At 40.0% G+C, this 15,724-nt stretch overlaps 1 protein-coding gene across 4 annotated transcripts in view; it reads left to right on the top strand.

Annotated features, from left to right (window-relative positions):
• Nucleotides 1-15,724, top strand: part of CELF2 (CUGBP Elav-like family member 2) — a 377,540-nt gene that overhangs the window by 107,215 nt on the left and 254,601 nt on the right. For 3 of the 4 annotated variants that reach the window (XM_051635627.1, XM_051635617.1, XM_051635609.1), the window contains exon 1: nt 12,331-12,537. The exons of the other annotated variant lie outside the window; for it this stretch is intronic. In XM_051635627.1, coding sequence (XP_051491587.1) covers nt 12,431-12,537 — 107 coding nt within the window. In that variant the 5' untranslated portion in view covers nt 12,331-12,430. Of the gene's footprint in view, nt 1-12,330; nt 12,538-15,724 lie in introns of those variants that run through there. 4 annotated transcript variants of the gene reach the window in all.

Raw genomic sequence — 15,724 nt, 5'->3', positions numbered from 1 at the left:
GGTTTTTTTTCTTACTGTTAGGTCATGATAGAATTATAAGAAACATAAATTCAGACTCATGCAGTCATCCAAAGAGAGTTTACATCCAGCAGCACTAAAGTCTTCACCATCTTGCACAACTGAAGTATAGAAACAGTTCTTTGTTTTGAAAAGCATTTTCCTTCAGTCAGTCACTCTTGTGGTGCCTTCTCACTTTCCTGTTTTGCTGTCTGATGTGTGACATCTCGGCTGAAGGGGAAGGCTCTGATACTCAGAATGGTCTCATCCATCCTTTGGTAGCACTGAAGGATTTAGGTAAAAGATCGTGACCCTTCATTTGCTTTATATTCTTTCCTATCTAATTGGCTTCTGCAGCTGGAGGTGTGGAAAAGGACAATGAAACAAACTAAAAACCTGTCTTCTCAGTTTGGGAAGAGTTGGGCTGGATCAAATTGCTACACATAATTGAGTCAGAATGCTTAGAGATGAGAGGTGGTTGCTGATCTCTGCTTCACAGATAAGACTTTAAATTATTAGACCCTACAAATCAGAGGCGAGAAAGCATTATGTTTGAGTGCTCCTTGCTGCATTCCAGACAAGTGTTTTGATTTCCTGGTTTGCTTTTTTATTTCCTGAACCAGACAATATTTGTCCATATTTCTTGCAGCTTTTATAGCAGCTCACCTGTTTTCCCTTTAGATAGCCAGAAGTGACATCTAAGGGAGGTGGACTCTTGCTAGGGTGCCCTGTTGCATAGGAACATGTGTTGGGTTGTCCCTAAGATGACAAATTGTCCAATCTTGTTCTGAACATCATCCTGCTTAGTTTTGAATGCCTCTTCTGAAAGACAGATGTTCACTGGTATACACTACAGGTTTCAGAAAAGGCATTTGGTGATGCCACCAGTGAACATCCATCTCTCACTCACATCAGAGCATGGAGACTGCAGGAGAAACCATGACTTGTATTCTGTAGGGGCTTAATACAACCTCCCCCATTTGCAACCTTTGCTAGGAAAACAGAAACTGGTCTTTCCCAAATCCAGGTTCAGTTGGGCTACGTCTTTTTTTCAATGGAACAGAGCCTACCGTGCATCAAGTTAACACAGAAAATCCTGTTTACAAATCCAGTTTTCTAGTCTCTGCTGCAAAGAAAAATACAGTTCCTGCATATGTTACTCCCGCACTTCGTTTCTTCAGTTATATCTATGAGTGAAATACATTCAAATGCCAAAAATACGTAGCATTTCTGAAGCTGATTGTTATTAATATTGTTCTGTTTGGGGTTTTTTTTTGCTGTAAACCTTTTTGAAGTGCCTAGCAAACAGCAAGAGGAGCAGCTTTGGAAGGGGGGGAGACAACTTTGAAATCCACTGAGCAGAAGCTTTAATCTCCAGTTGTGACTGACATCAAACAAAAGTGCAAAAACTCCCTTTGTTCTTGTGCACAAAGGGTGTGTTTGTTGTTTGTTCAGGGTAAGTGAAAGGCCCCCATGAAGTCCCACTGAAGATGTTTAATGAATCTGGCAGCCTCCAAGCTGTCTTTTCTACAGAGTAATCTTAACGACAGACCCATCACACATAATTTAACAGAGTGTGACATGACAGTCTCTGCTCAGGAGAGACTTTGGAAGGGGAATACTTTTGTTACTCAACAACACAGGCCCCTTAGGGTCAGTGTTGTGGAGCAGTGCTCGTGTTGGTGGTGGTCACACTTTTGTCTCTGAATTGAGGAGATTTACTGGCTCAGGTATTAGCTATTAAGCTTTCTCAACATTGACTTTGAACTCATGTTTTAAACAGAGTAAATTGTACTATCTGTCGTGCAAGGAGTCTGGGATTTTGGCAGCCTCCACTTGTAGTAGAAGTCAAAGTCAAGAATATGGAAGAAAGGAGGTCTGCCACCAAAATAGGCCAAACAGGGACATGAGTGTGAGGGGAGTGAGAAATAGCATCAATTAAAAGTGGAACAATAATGGAAAAGACTATAAAAAAGACAACTTCTTACACAGTAAGTCAGTTAAGGCTTGCTATAGATATATATATATATGCATTTTTTTATCAGTTGGGCTTCTTGCTACCATGTCTCATGTTTTGTTTGCAGGGTAAAGGTGCTCTGTGTGGCTAGCAGCATGTGGAGTAACTGGTGTGTGCCTTTATGGTCTGGGCATCTATTGCCTGTGAATGGGGCAGAAAGGACATAAATCCTCTCTAGACTTGAGTGCTCGTGTGGGAGTAATATCTGACTGCACTGCTTTTCTCTCAGCAAGCTCTGTTTCCAGCTCTGCCTCATGGTGCACGTGCAGATTTGGACAATTGACTTAACTCTTCTGTGTTGCTGCTTCTTCTATAAAATGGGCATAATCTCGTTTACCTACTTGGGGATAGTTAATGGAGTAGAGTGTGACCACCCACTGCAGCAGAGCCTGTGAGGAGGAAGCCACCATTCTGTTAGAGAACACCACCTTTGGGGTCCTTTTATCCACTACCTTTCTCTTGACCTAAATGAAATTTTATCTCCTCTGCTGGTTATAAATGCAAAATGCATTTATACTGCAATTGTCAGCCACTGCAGGGACTGCAGAAGAGCTGTGCACAACCAGCTCTTGTGGTAGTGGCATGGATGCCCATGCTAATTGCCAACGAGAGCCCCAGCAAACCATCACATATCAGGTCTGATGACTGGGATTCAGTCTTGGTGCCAAAACAATGCTTCATACCCAGGAACACGATATACAGCCACTTTCTAAGAGCTTCTCTGCCAAGTATCACTGTTTGAAATAATTCCTTGTTCTCTCTTGAATTGCAAGAACATTGTAGGATCTATCTAAAATAGCAGTCCCTGTTTCCCTCTCTCCTTCCTCCACCCCTTATCAAATCAGACGTCCAAAATCAAGTGCCTCTGTACTCTGCTGACAAGCAAAAGGGGATTAGGGAGTGACAGGTTTAACAAAACTGGCTCAAGGTTTTGTAAAATGCATCTTAGAGCCTGAGCTCTGAACGAGCCATAAAATTCCTCCCACGAGGTAGAAGTGAGGTTTCTGCAAGACTGGATCAGAAGTTAATAATGCTTTTTTAGGTTCTTTTTTTCTTGCTTTCTAAAAGCTGCTACAAAAACATCCGATTTTTGAAGATGCTGCAAGACTAACAATGACTTAATGTTACCACTGTGTAAAAAATCACAAATGTATTTTACCACCAGCAGAAAGAACTGTTTTCTGGGCTGCATGCAAACCATTTGGGGCAATTAGCATGTAATTTAATTTGCATTAATCAGCACAAGGTCAGCAAGAAATTAACTTTGGGTGTAGATTTTACATATAACAGCATATGAGAAGAAGGGAGGAACTGTTTTTACAGGGTGTTAATTTGGAGTTAAGTGCATTCTGCAAGTTTTGCAGGGTTTGGCTACGCAGAAAAAAGATGAATGATGTGGATTTGGGAACAGTGAAAGCACAAAATGATGTGGTGATTTACCAGGCATTTAATGTTGCAATATGTAAAGGCTTTAACAGACTTCTTGGCACTTGTAAAGATCAGAGCACAGGTTTTGCTGAAGCATTGAACATGCTGCTAGCACTGAAAGGCTGTGTCTGGGTGTCTGGCTGAAGGGGGGTGGGTCCCACAAGGCTGTGTGCCCTGGCCACGCATGGAGGCAGATGATTCAAGAACACAGAGAGATATCCCAGAAGTACAGCTCCACAGCATTACCTTAGTGAGCTCTGAAGTGGGAGGAATTTAGGTAAATTACTCATTTCCTCATGCACCCCTTTGGCCTGCCAGCCCTTCCCTCCATTACCATTTCATTTCACAAAGTCTTCTGGGGCTCCATGAGCCTTTGGTGCTAGCAACATGGTAGGTGTTGGGAGAAATCAGTGCTGGAGAGAAATTGTTTTTGACAAGTGGTATCTGAGTATCTGGTTATGGGAGTGCTGAGGAGTCTGCTGGTGTTTGGCTGTGGTAAGGGGGTAGGTAAAATGTGGGTCTAATTATGCCTTTGAATGAAAAGCATTTATCAGTTATGGGGCAGGGAACGTGTCTGAAAGTGAGTCTCTTTTGTTACGTGTTTTATTTTCACTTTGAAGCTGCCACATGTACTTCTGTATTCCACATACATCTTCTTCATACCAGGGCTGGAAAGAACCACGGGCAGGATTGCACAGCCCATTTTGAGGGAGAGAACTGTTGCCACATCTGCATCCATTGCCTAAATATTCTTCTGGAAGCAGGATTTGTAGACAAAATCAGGATGGAGACCTCTCATCCAGTTATTTCTGCTTAACTGAGATCCTTAGGTTGACCCCAGTTCATCTTATGCTTCTTGTACAGCCAAAGGGAGATCCATGATGTGTTGAATTTGAATCAAGTTGGAAGCCAAAAGTGATTATGCTCTTGGGCTTCTCTGTTAAGTGGCCAAAGTTAAGTGTCAGTAGTCAGGCCAAAGCATGTCTGAAGGAACCAGCTATATAAAAAGTTTGGTCAGGCAAAGTGCAGTCACTTTGTGACTCAAAATTAGGATCCAGTTTGTTCACAAACAGGTATCATATTTTTATCAGATAGCTTAGTGTTGCATGAGCCTTTGTATCTCTGTGGCCTAGGATATGATTACATCATACTCTAAAACTAGTGGGAACAGTTTATCTGGCATGGAAAGAGCTATTTGTGAGTGGACTTGCCCTACTTCTCATGCTGCTTCCATCGCTTCAGTAAGATTTAGACAATGTTCTCCATAGTTAGCTCACTGTTGAAAAGTATGATTAAATTTGAAGTTACATGACAGGATAATAAAAGCAAATTTGAGCTTGAGACTTCTCTTCAAAAACTTGCATTGTGACATTTTAAGGAATGCCTTGGCCTAGAGCTTCATTTTGGCCAGGTTTTTCATCATGGGTTTTCAAATACTTCCCTCTTCTGGGTGTTTTCACAGGATCTGATGTATTTCTTCTTCCCCACAAATCAACATCCTGACTCTGAACTACAGACCCAGTGAAACTCATCTAGGAATTTGGGCACTAGAATCACCAAAAAATTACTAGCTATTTTTTAAGATTTTGCAGAAAATTGTTAAGTGTTAGATTACATGAGAAAGGTCAAAGCAAAATGTATTGTGCAGTAAATCCACACGAAGTTTTATATCCCAGCTCTTCCTTTTTAATCAATGTTAATAGATTTTTAAAGACAAAAAGAGAAAGGGAGAAAGGAGGAGTATCCTTTGGATAAAAAATGTTAGGTAGAAAGTTTAAAGTATTAAAAGAAGTGATGTGATTTTTTTTTTTCTATCATGCAGTGAAATTCATTAGGGAGGGTAAAAACTGCAGAAACAAATGTATATACTAATTCACTTATAAAATAATAAGAATTATTTTGTAGTTATTAGTTTTATTTTTATGGCAGCTGTATTAAAATTGATCCATTTCCTTCCCTTCAGAGGGAATACATATTCTGTAAATACTCCTTTCTTTTTTTTCAAAGTGGGACTCAGTATTATCAGGTAATGAATCAAGAGTTCTCAACTGGTTTTTGCAAGCAAAGATAATTTAATCTGATTTGAACCATACGACCTTCATTCTGTTTCCCTTCCACACACAGGACAATGCCACATTACCTACCTTTCCAGGCAACTTGGTGTATCATAAGTTTTTCTAATAAGCCCACAGGTAATGCTGGACAGTGAAGGAGTAAGGTCCACTTCTCAAGTCATGTTCGTTGCTAAAGATTCTCTTGGTAGATCATGGATTCATAGAATGGTTTGGGTTGGAAGGGACCTAGATGCATCCACTCGTTTAGGCACCAGATTCAAGAAGTTAAACTCCTACCTCATTTTCACTTGTACATGAATTTATGTTGAATATTACTCTCTCTGGTGATATCTTGTTTTTAAATATCCATGTTATTCCCTAGTGTTGGATACACTTCATGGATGTGTGAAATGAACCTTCTGCATAGAGCACCACCAGATCGTTTTAAAACAGGCTTGATAAAACTGTTAAATGTGATTCTGTTTCTAATTTTAACTTAAGAGGATGAGTAGCCATTAAATTCTCATCTGTAACTATTAACAATTTTCACCTTCATTCTTATCTGTTAAGACAGAGTTTATACATTTGTATATATTGGCCAAGTTCACTCTCCTTAGACTGTGCTCCCAAGCACACAAGATCTTTGATATTCCACATGGAACATCTAAAAGTGATGATCTTGGCATTACTACAAGTGTAGAATAAAGATATTCCTGTTTAGACAGAGCAGGTTCTACTTGGAGCTTAAATAGACATTAAATTAAAAGAGAAAATAAATTATTCTATAACCAGCTGTGTTTGTTCTCTCTCTCCCTTCTTTTCTCTCTTCTTTTAGATCTGGTGCTCTGTTGCCTCCTCTGTTTCTCTTTGCTCTTTTGATCGTCTTTCTTCTCCCTCCTTTTAGTTGCAGGCCAGACGTTCTTATGACATGTAGATCTTCCCAAATACATTTTTTGCTTTGTAGAGTAGCCATGTCTGCAATCAAAACCTGGCCAGTTGTAAGTTGTTTCCAGTGTTTCCAGCCTTAAAAAAACACACAGTGTGTTTATGTGTTAGAATCTGTGACTTGCACAAGCTGCAGTTTTTGCCCCTTCCCTGTCGAGGCAGGTAGAAGCACCAGAGCACATCGTCTAATAGGGGAGGTGTGTTCCTTCTGGTGCCTCTGTCTTCCAGATGCTGAGACACACAGAGTCAGCACTGCTGAATGCTGGAGGGAGGCAGCACGCACCTTTCTAATAGAGAGAAGCAGAGGGTACCGGTCTTGCCCTGTGCTTTAAATGCAAAAAAACCTTTTTACTTCTCCACTGCCCAAATATTAATCTCCAACATTTATGCAACATTTTGTACTTCAGCGTTTTCTGCCTGTGCTATTTAATTTTTGTGGTGCTCCTTGGATGCTTCCAGGTGAAAAAATAAAGCTGGAAAAGACCTCTTGCATGATCCAGACCAACCTGTAGGTTGGTAAGTAATTGCTACGTCCATGACTCAGATAGGAAAGCTAGGCTTTTAATCTAGCAGATCTACCAAAACAGACAAAAGGAAATGTGGGGAAATGTTAGACTGGTTTTGTTGCCTGCTTAAATAAAAAAAACCTACGATTTTCTGCATCTCTACTGCAGGAGATTGAAAAGAATTTGCCTTTTCCTACTCACAGAGAAGACACCTGCAAATCCTGTGGGTCTGATTAACACACACAACCCATAGAGTTAGTGTCTGTGGTCTGCAAGTGTGAAGCTGTTTCTACAACCGATCAATATGGTTTTACCATTAAATTATATTACAATATCTACTGGTGAGGAACCGTGTCTCTGTGTCTTGCATTTTTATGGCTTGTAACAGTAGAGGAACTTGCCCACCTGTATTTACATGCATAATACAAATAGCAAATGCAAGACAGTCAGTCTAATACCAGATGGGTGCTGCTTTCCTAATAAAAGTAGTATCTTAGATGTCAGATTGCTGGAGTTCTGCAGCAAATTTGATCTCCCATGTACAGCTATCTTAAAGGCTGTATCAACAAATAATAAATCAATGGAGGAAACAGAGACAAATATGCAATTATTTGGTCTAGATAAAAATTAACAAAAAACTTAGTAAGTGAAGAGGTAAAGCCTAATGAAATACTTTTTGAGTTATAGCCCATTTCCTGCTGTTCATATTCTCACCAGTGAAGTGATCCACAGCGCTCTAGTTCTAGCAACACCTGGTTTCCTGCTCCACAGCATCATACAGTCATTGAATCACAGAATGGCTTGTGTTGGAAGGAACCTTAAAGATCATCTAATTCCACCCTTTGGATGGACAGGGACACTGTCCACTAGACCAGGTTGCTCCAAGCCCCATCCAACCTGGCCTTGAACACTTCCAGGGATGGGGCAGCCACAGCTTCTCTGGACAACCTAGTCCAGTGTCTCACCACCTTTGCAGTGAAGAATTTCTTCCGTATGTCTAACCTAAACCTACCCTTTTCCAGTTTTAAGCCATTGCCCTTTCTGCCATCACTCCATGCTCTTGTATAAAGTCACTCTCCAGCTTTCCTGTAGGTCTCGTTCAGGTACTGCAAGGTTCCCCTATAAGTTCTCCTTGGAGACTTCTATTCTCCAGGCTGAACAAGCTGAACTTTCTCAGCCTGTCTTCATAGGAGAGGTGTTCCAGCCCTCTGATTATCTTCATGGCCCTAACAAGGTAAGAGCTGCAGGCCATGAGCTGCTCACATTTCTAGATTTTAGGAAGAGATACCCAAGTGAACTCTCTGCTTTCCCAAAGCACACTGCAAATTCTCCATATGTTCCACTTCTGAAGGTGAGGCCAGTTTCCTTCCTACTTCAAACTTTACATAGGTGTAACATACAGCTTTTCTTCAGACCTGGGAATCTTGCCTTAGCTACAGCTTGATTGCTGTTGACATCCTGTAGGTGGGTGACAGCTCCATCTGGAAGTGCCAGACATGCTCCAGCACAGAGGTCACAGAGGTCACAGTGTTCCAGTGCACTGGTGATACTGCAGCAGAAACTTGGGGTTTCTCACCTTTGCTTTAGGCACGTAGGTGGGATTCAGCTTTCCTAATATATGTATCTAAAAGTTAGGGATCTTATCCCTTTGAAGTCAATGGAGAGAGATGGTAATGCTCTTTAGTATAACTAATCTCTCCTTGCTGACAATAGAGAAACCCTAGATGACTAGCTTAAACTAATTGCTCAACTTCAAAGGTGGGATTTAACCATATAAAACAGTAAAATGCTATCAGATTAAAGAGTAGCTTTTCACACCTAGAAAAAAAACAAATGTGATTTGAGCCTAAATAACTGCACAGAACAGCGGATAGCTGAGACTTCAACTGCAAGTCCCTCTTGTGATAAGATATATTTTAAATGTTTGTGCGACTCACAATAATACACTGGTTTATACAGCTTTTAGTCTTCTGTATTATTGTCACACTGCTCTGGAGTTTATTGGGTTTTTCCATTTTAAAGATGGAGATGTGAGCAAGAGGTTAATTGGCTTGCATAAGATCTCGCACGGCGACATGTGGTGAAATGGGAAAATGAATCAAGGCTTTCTATTCCTCTCATGATTGCACTCATGAGTTTTGGGCTTTGTCCTGCACACTTGTCCATGACTTTTTCTGTCATAAAACGTAGTTCATTGCTTGGCTGGTAGTATTGCTTTAGTGTAGTAAAATGCCATTTTATTTAGGGCTTCTGAATATTTTTAAAGAATAATCTGAGGCAGAAGCAGAGCACAGAAGGCATATTTTTAATTGATATAAGTTGCTTATTGTTACTGGTTTGCCACAGAAATTTTGATAATTTTAACTCTGCAAATGATTGGTATCCCTGTGGCCATTGAAGGATTCACACCACCACAGAATTAATTTAGCAAACTCACAGGCCATACGTAGAAGGCTTGGGTTTATGTTAAACACAGGACAATGAAACTATTAAACTTCCACTGAATGTAATTTGTGCAGAACATTCCGCAATATATACATGCCAGTTATGAATCTACAATCAATTTTCATGCTAAATGTTGAATTTAAACTCCACAGCTGGACTTTCCTCTTGAAAGATGCCAGATAGCCCTGTGCATCTGGTTTAATCTCCCCTTTAGCCATATTATTTTAAAGGCACTCCTGCTTAGTACATCTTACAATTGAAAAATAATACTCATATTCCCTCTCATCCTCAGCAGCTGTGATCCCTCTGCAGATGTTGTTCTGTCAGACGTTTCATTATGTGTGATAGAAAGCGTAGGTTCTTTTTGTCTGACTGTGTTACTGCTTTGTGGATTTTATTTTCTTTTTTCTTTATTTATTCCTTTGGCCGTAGATGAGTGCTTCCATAATACTTCACTTTATGTCCTGTTGCTGCTGCTTCGCCTTCTTTCTAAGCAGAGAAATGATCAAGAACTTGCAACTGCGTGGAGCTGCCCAACAGAAGCCCATTGATTTCCCTCCAAAGGGCTCTGTGTGAGCCATTCTACTCCAGCTTGAAAAGAAAGCTTTGTTCCCTCAGCTGGTAGTGTCTTAAGATGATGATCCTTGCCATATTTTTGGAAAACTGTGGCGGTTTATCAGACTGTTTGACACTTCCCGTTCAGCTGTATATTCTGCAAAATACTCTGGCATTTGCCTCTTCTCATGCATCAAGTCTCACGAGGGCGAGGCTGGTCTGGAGCAGCCCAGGCGTCACGGTGAGTAATGTCACACAAAAGTCATTTGGAGGCAAACAGTGAAGGAGGAGGAATCTGGAGTGCTGGTGGCCATGCCTGAAATGGTAGTAATGGATTTAGTATTTGGGGCAGGAGGTATGGGATTTGTCATGTTGGCTGAGTATTTTTTCCTGGCCGCCTTCCATGACTGCTCAGATATTTTTAGCATGGAGTACAAGCTATGTTGTCTTGGTTGACCTTGGAGCATGACATTTCAATATGGAATTGGTTTGAATTGTTAATCATTAAAATGATTTATTATTTTTTATTCCAAGTGCAACTAGAGTCCCAGCAGATCAAAAGGGAAGCAAATTGAAACCTGTCTTCTCTTGACTTGCAGTCCTTCATGATAGCCATGTCTCCTAAACCACCGTATTCAGCTCTTTCTCCTGACATCACTAGAAGTAGATTATGCCTGGGTTTGGTCTTAAACTTGTCTTTTGGTCATTTGACAAATACTGTATCAGGATGACTGAAAGTAATCCCAAGGTCTCACAGTGCTGAACAAGAAGTGTAGAACAAAAGGATATTTTCTGTTGCAAACAATGTATGACCTTAATAGATGTTTACAGCTGCTATTAGAAAGGCAAGATCTTGCTATCAATATATTTATCCTGGTGATTTCTCCCTCTTTGCCTTCATTCCCAGCTTCAAGTTTACCATAAAGACCAAGCCCCTAAAATACAACTTCTGTTAAGGAATTAGAAGCAGTAACACTGCATCAGGATATTGTAGCAGTATATTTTAAGGCAGTAATATATAATGTAGGAAAAGAGTCAGAACAACCACAGACTTAACCAGAAGTCCGTGAAAGTTTGAATTAAAGTTTTGAGGTCCAGAGTTACTTGCATCTCAGTGTATTTGACTCCTAGTGGCCTTTTTGACTAGTTGTCGATTTTAGACACTTCGTGCTTATTGAGTTTTGCATGTTGTTACGTTAACAGGCCCTCAGAGGAAAAGACAATCATTTTTAAGATGCATTTTACTGCCACAGTGGTGCAGAGAAGCCTTTGACTGAAAAAAGCGATAAGGTTCTGTTGACTTTTTCAGTCTCCTGAATAAGCACCTACTCAAGTGTCTGATGTAGATTTAAAAAAAAAAAAACAAACCAACCAACCAACCAACCAAAAAAAACAACAAAAAACCAAAACAACAAAAAACCCAACGATCCTCCTGCCTCAAGAGTAGCTGTATGATTTAAAGATTTGCTCAGCAGAAGTTGAAACCGACATGTGAAAATAAACCTCTCTGACTACCTTGGCAGCTGGGAAGTCCACAGCCTCTTTCTACAAATTACACGGCGGATCTCCTAAGTCAGGCCAAAGAGGCTGTTTCCCTGGAATCAGTGTCCCTGTGTAGTTCCTTTCATACACAGGGAAGTGAGTGAATCATTGAATAATGCAACACCCTTTCCCGTCTCCAAGAGCTCTGCCAAAGCCAAGTGTAAGGGTCTGGGTTAAAGCAAACTCGGTCACTTGGTATCCAAGTTATGTTTTTGGAGGGGTTAAAACTGGACAGATTTTGAATTTGTGCTTTGGAGGGGTTAAAATTGCCAAGAAAATTGGAAAACTTGAAGAAGATCCCCAGGTGCTTGCATTAATACTCCCCAGTCTCTCTGATGTGAGCTGGCAGGTCCCATAAAGCCACTCAGCCTTGAACAGGGAAGGGAAGGAGGGAGAGAGCAGGAGCTCCAGCTGCGACTCCAGAGCCCCAGAAAGAGCCTCTAACCCAATTGCCTGAAAGTGCACAAGCCTCACGAGCCACAGCATCTCTTTGCCACTGTATTCACCGAGTTCGCAGGGCAAACAAAAGACTCATATCAAGCATCCATCCTTCCAGAGGGAGAAAACCCTCCCTCTTTCACCCATAGATTCCTCCCCCCCTTTTTTTTTCAGCTATATATATATAAAAATATATTTATTTTCCTTTTTTTTTTTTTTTTTTTTTTTTTTGGGGGGAGGTGAGCGGGATGTTGCTTTTTTTTTTTTTTTTTTGGATGGTAATTAAGAGAGCTCACACCAGCTAGAGTAGAGTGAACGCAAACAAGACCCCTATAGGCAGCACAGTGCATTAATGTAAAATATGCCCAGACAACATAACTTGTCAGAGAGGATTATTTCTGCTTAGTGAATCTGCAGGGGCCCCTTTGCTCCACCACTCAGCGTCTGACTAGAGAGAGAAAGAGAGAAAGAGTAGCCATTAGTGAGTAGCTACTGTGGCATTGATGTTTGAGCGCACTTCTGAACTGGCTTTTGTTGAGAATATCGGTGCAGAAAGCATGCGCTGTCCCAAATCCGCTGTTACTATGAGAAATGAGGAGCTGCTTTTAAGGTATGTTGTCTCCTTTGTTTTAACGCGTGCTTTCGAGTTGCCTGGGCCCTCTGCAACTATAACCGTGCTGTGTATTAAGTAGTTTCCCCTATTTAAAGGAAAAGACAGGCATTGCTGGGTGCAAGTAGCATTTTCCACTAGTTAGAATCGCTCCTTTCGTGTGTGACGACAAATGTATGGAGAGGGCAAGGAGGGGGGGAAAAATAAATATCTATCTCCTTCCTTTTTTTTTTTTTTCCCCTTAAATGAGAGCTGGTATTTCTTATCACCTCCTTTGCAATATTTCTGCCTGCTTCATTATTATGCACTGAGCATGGAATAAGCATGGGAAAAGCTCAGGGAGACTCCATATTAGAGCTAGTGCCCTAAATACCACTTTAATTTTCACTTAGCCTATGCAAATAGTTACTAATGCTCTACCTAGTCTTCCCCACTTGAAGATGTTTTAAAAAGATCTAAATACTCCTGGATGTGGGATTACACATATATATTCTTAGTGTTCCAAGGTTTAGTGGGGGGCCAGCATCTACTACTCTTTTCAGACACACACAGACACACACGCAGACACACGCACACTCGCGCACACAGAGACACAGAATTCTGCTGGAATTGGCCCCCCGCTTTGAAAAATGTAGTCTTTTGTTTATTTGCTAGCAGACATTGTAGCATTGAATACATCTTTTGGTCTGACAATGGGACAGCTGAACAATGGTGCTGTCAAACTAGCTTAACGTATGTCTGGCGATGGGGTGGGTTGGGTTGTGGTTTTGTTGTATTTTTTTTCACTCCTCAGCCCCTTTTGCATTTCCCTTCATCTTTTTGTATATACGGTAGAAACAAAGTGTATTGTCTGTTTTGTGGTGGTAGTTTCATTTGATATTTGCTGCCAATAGCACGGGGAGGGTTAGGTTTGCGTCTTACAATTATGCCCATTGCATTAAGTTGGAGATTTATTATTAACCTCGCCTTTAACTGTGGTGAGAAAACTTACTGATTCCGAAAGCTCACAATACTACTGTCAGTCTGGCAAATACAGTTGCCAAATGTGCCCTTGCCTGATTTTATGCCTGATCGCATCAACTTTAACTGCTGTTTTGAAGATACTGTTTCTAATTTTGTTTAGGTAATGAAAATGCAATAAAAATGATAAATCAGATCTCAAAGTGGGAGCCCATGCTACTTTCCATTTTTATAATCCAGCTATTAGCATGTGTTAGAATTTTTAAGGTCAGGCAGAATAATTTACCTGGATGATTCCTATCCCAAAATCTAACAAATTATTCACATGACATTTTGTGAATTATCTTTCTGTTTAGACAGCCATAGTTTAGCATGAGAAGAGTTAACAATTTTGGGGTTTGAATACAGCAAAATGCTCGTGTACCTTATGCATTATTAAAAGAAATTGTTATAAAGCTTCTGAAAAAATGTTGAGTTACTACTTGGACAGCAGCTTGTGTCTTAAATAGTATGAATTGTAATCAATATGTGGAGTTTCTGAAACTGTTTAAAGTCTTTAAATACTTCACATCTTAAGTAAACATATTGCTTTTAGTGATAACCATACTCTTTCTGAGAGAAAAGAGAGATATTTATCAGTGGTTTATATTTTTTTTATTTAGATAAATTAATTATAAGGGGTTTGGCTTTTTTTTTTTTTAAACTTGGATGCTAGTGTATGATTTTTATGGCTTGAGGGGTCTCTTGGACCCCTTAATCAAAAAAAAAAAAAAAGAAAAAGGGCATTAAAGATTTATTGGTAGCAGTCAGAGTTCTCTAAAGCATGTATTTTCAACCAAAAAAAATGTTTTATGGAAAGCCTCTGTGTACTTGCTAAGGTTTTTTTACATTTTTAAAATTGTTACTGCATTTCTTTCGCTTCTGTGTTGAGATGGTGTAAATCAATAGGAAAGAGATGATGTGAACAAAAAGGTAATATTGCATAAAACACACAAGAAGCCTAGAGGTTATGCATTCTCAGGTAGTTCTTGTGTGCTGTGTGTTGTGCATAAACATGAAAAAAGCAAGGATGGTGTTTAATATAATGGGACCATGCTTTAATTCACTTTCTTGGGAGAACTTCTTTTGAGAGAAACATTAACTCGTTCCCAACTGCTCTGCTCTGCCAGAACTGGAGGGGGGGTATTTTTTAAATCAAGTTCTCCTTCAGCCTGGGCTTTGGAGCAGCTGCTGCCCTTTGTCAGTGGCAATAAAGTGAATCCCTCGCTCTGTGTTGCTTGGAAATGCCCTTGTAGTGATTGCCCACAGTAGGGTGAATGCCACTTTTGTAGCAGACACCACCAGACATCTGGGCAGCATCCCCAGCTGCCACTTTTAAGGACTATTCAATACTAAAACTGTTTCCCAAGCGCTCTTCTCACAGGTGAGTTCATACTAAACTTACAGTAGCTCCTATGTTTTCAGATAAAATGCTGTATGAAATACAGATACTACGGCTTTTTGTCTTGGATTGACAATTACTTTGTTCTTTTCTCAGGGTATTTTCTGACATTGCATTCACATCAAAGACTAATTTTTGAATTATTCTGTGTGAACCCTACTAAAAAAAAATAATTCTTTCTATGCATATATGCTGAAATATTGCTTTTTTGAGCCATAACAATTACTATTAACATCAAAGAAGGTGAAGCAAATCTGTAACACAAGCCATTTCTTTGCATGCTTTAACAAAAGTGTTAGCTTTGGGTTTAAAGCTATTGTGCATGAGCATCTCAGGTGTCCTTAGTGTTACCTGTTTTGAATTTCACCCATTCACAAAGCAATGTGGTGCCTTGCAGTTGTCAAACTTGGCAACATCTGTTTCCACAACAGCACTAAGAGAGCTCATTCAGACTCTGCATGAGTTGTTATTTGTTCTTGCAATGACCAGGTGTAATGCCAAAAAGAAAGACCCTCCTCGGTCCTACCTGTGAGAGCGGGAGCAGGATAAGTCTTAACCTGGGAGCTGACTTTCCATGCTGCCATAGGAAATGGAAGTGAATTATATTCATTTATTTATTAGATTTGAGTCTTTGTCTAGATTTTTTTTTTTTTTTCAGATTCATGAACCACAATCTCTAACATCAACATGTTAATATTCTTTGTTAAATGAGAATAAAACTGAAGTGTTTCTGTTATCAAATTTAAGTATATAAGATTGCAAACTATACCTTTGGGGCTGAAAAAC

Source organism: Apus apus, chromosome 1 (assembly GCF_020740795.1).
Source record: "Apus apus isolate bApuApu2 chromosome 1, bApuApu2.pri.cur, whole genome shotgun sequence".
Taxonomy (NCBI): Eukaryota; Metazoa; Chordata; class Aves; order Apodiformes; family Apodidae; genus Apus; species Apus apus.
This window is presented reverse-complemented; position numbering and strand designations above follow the sequence as displayed.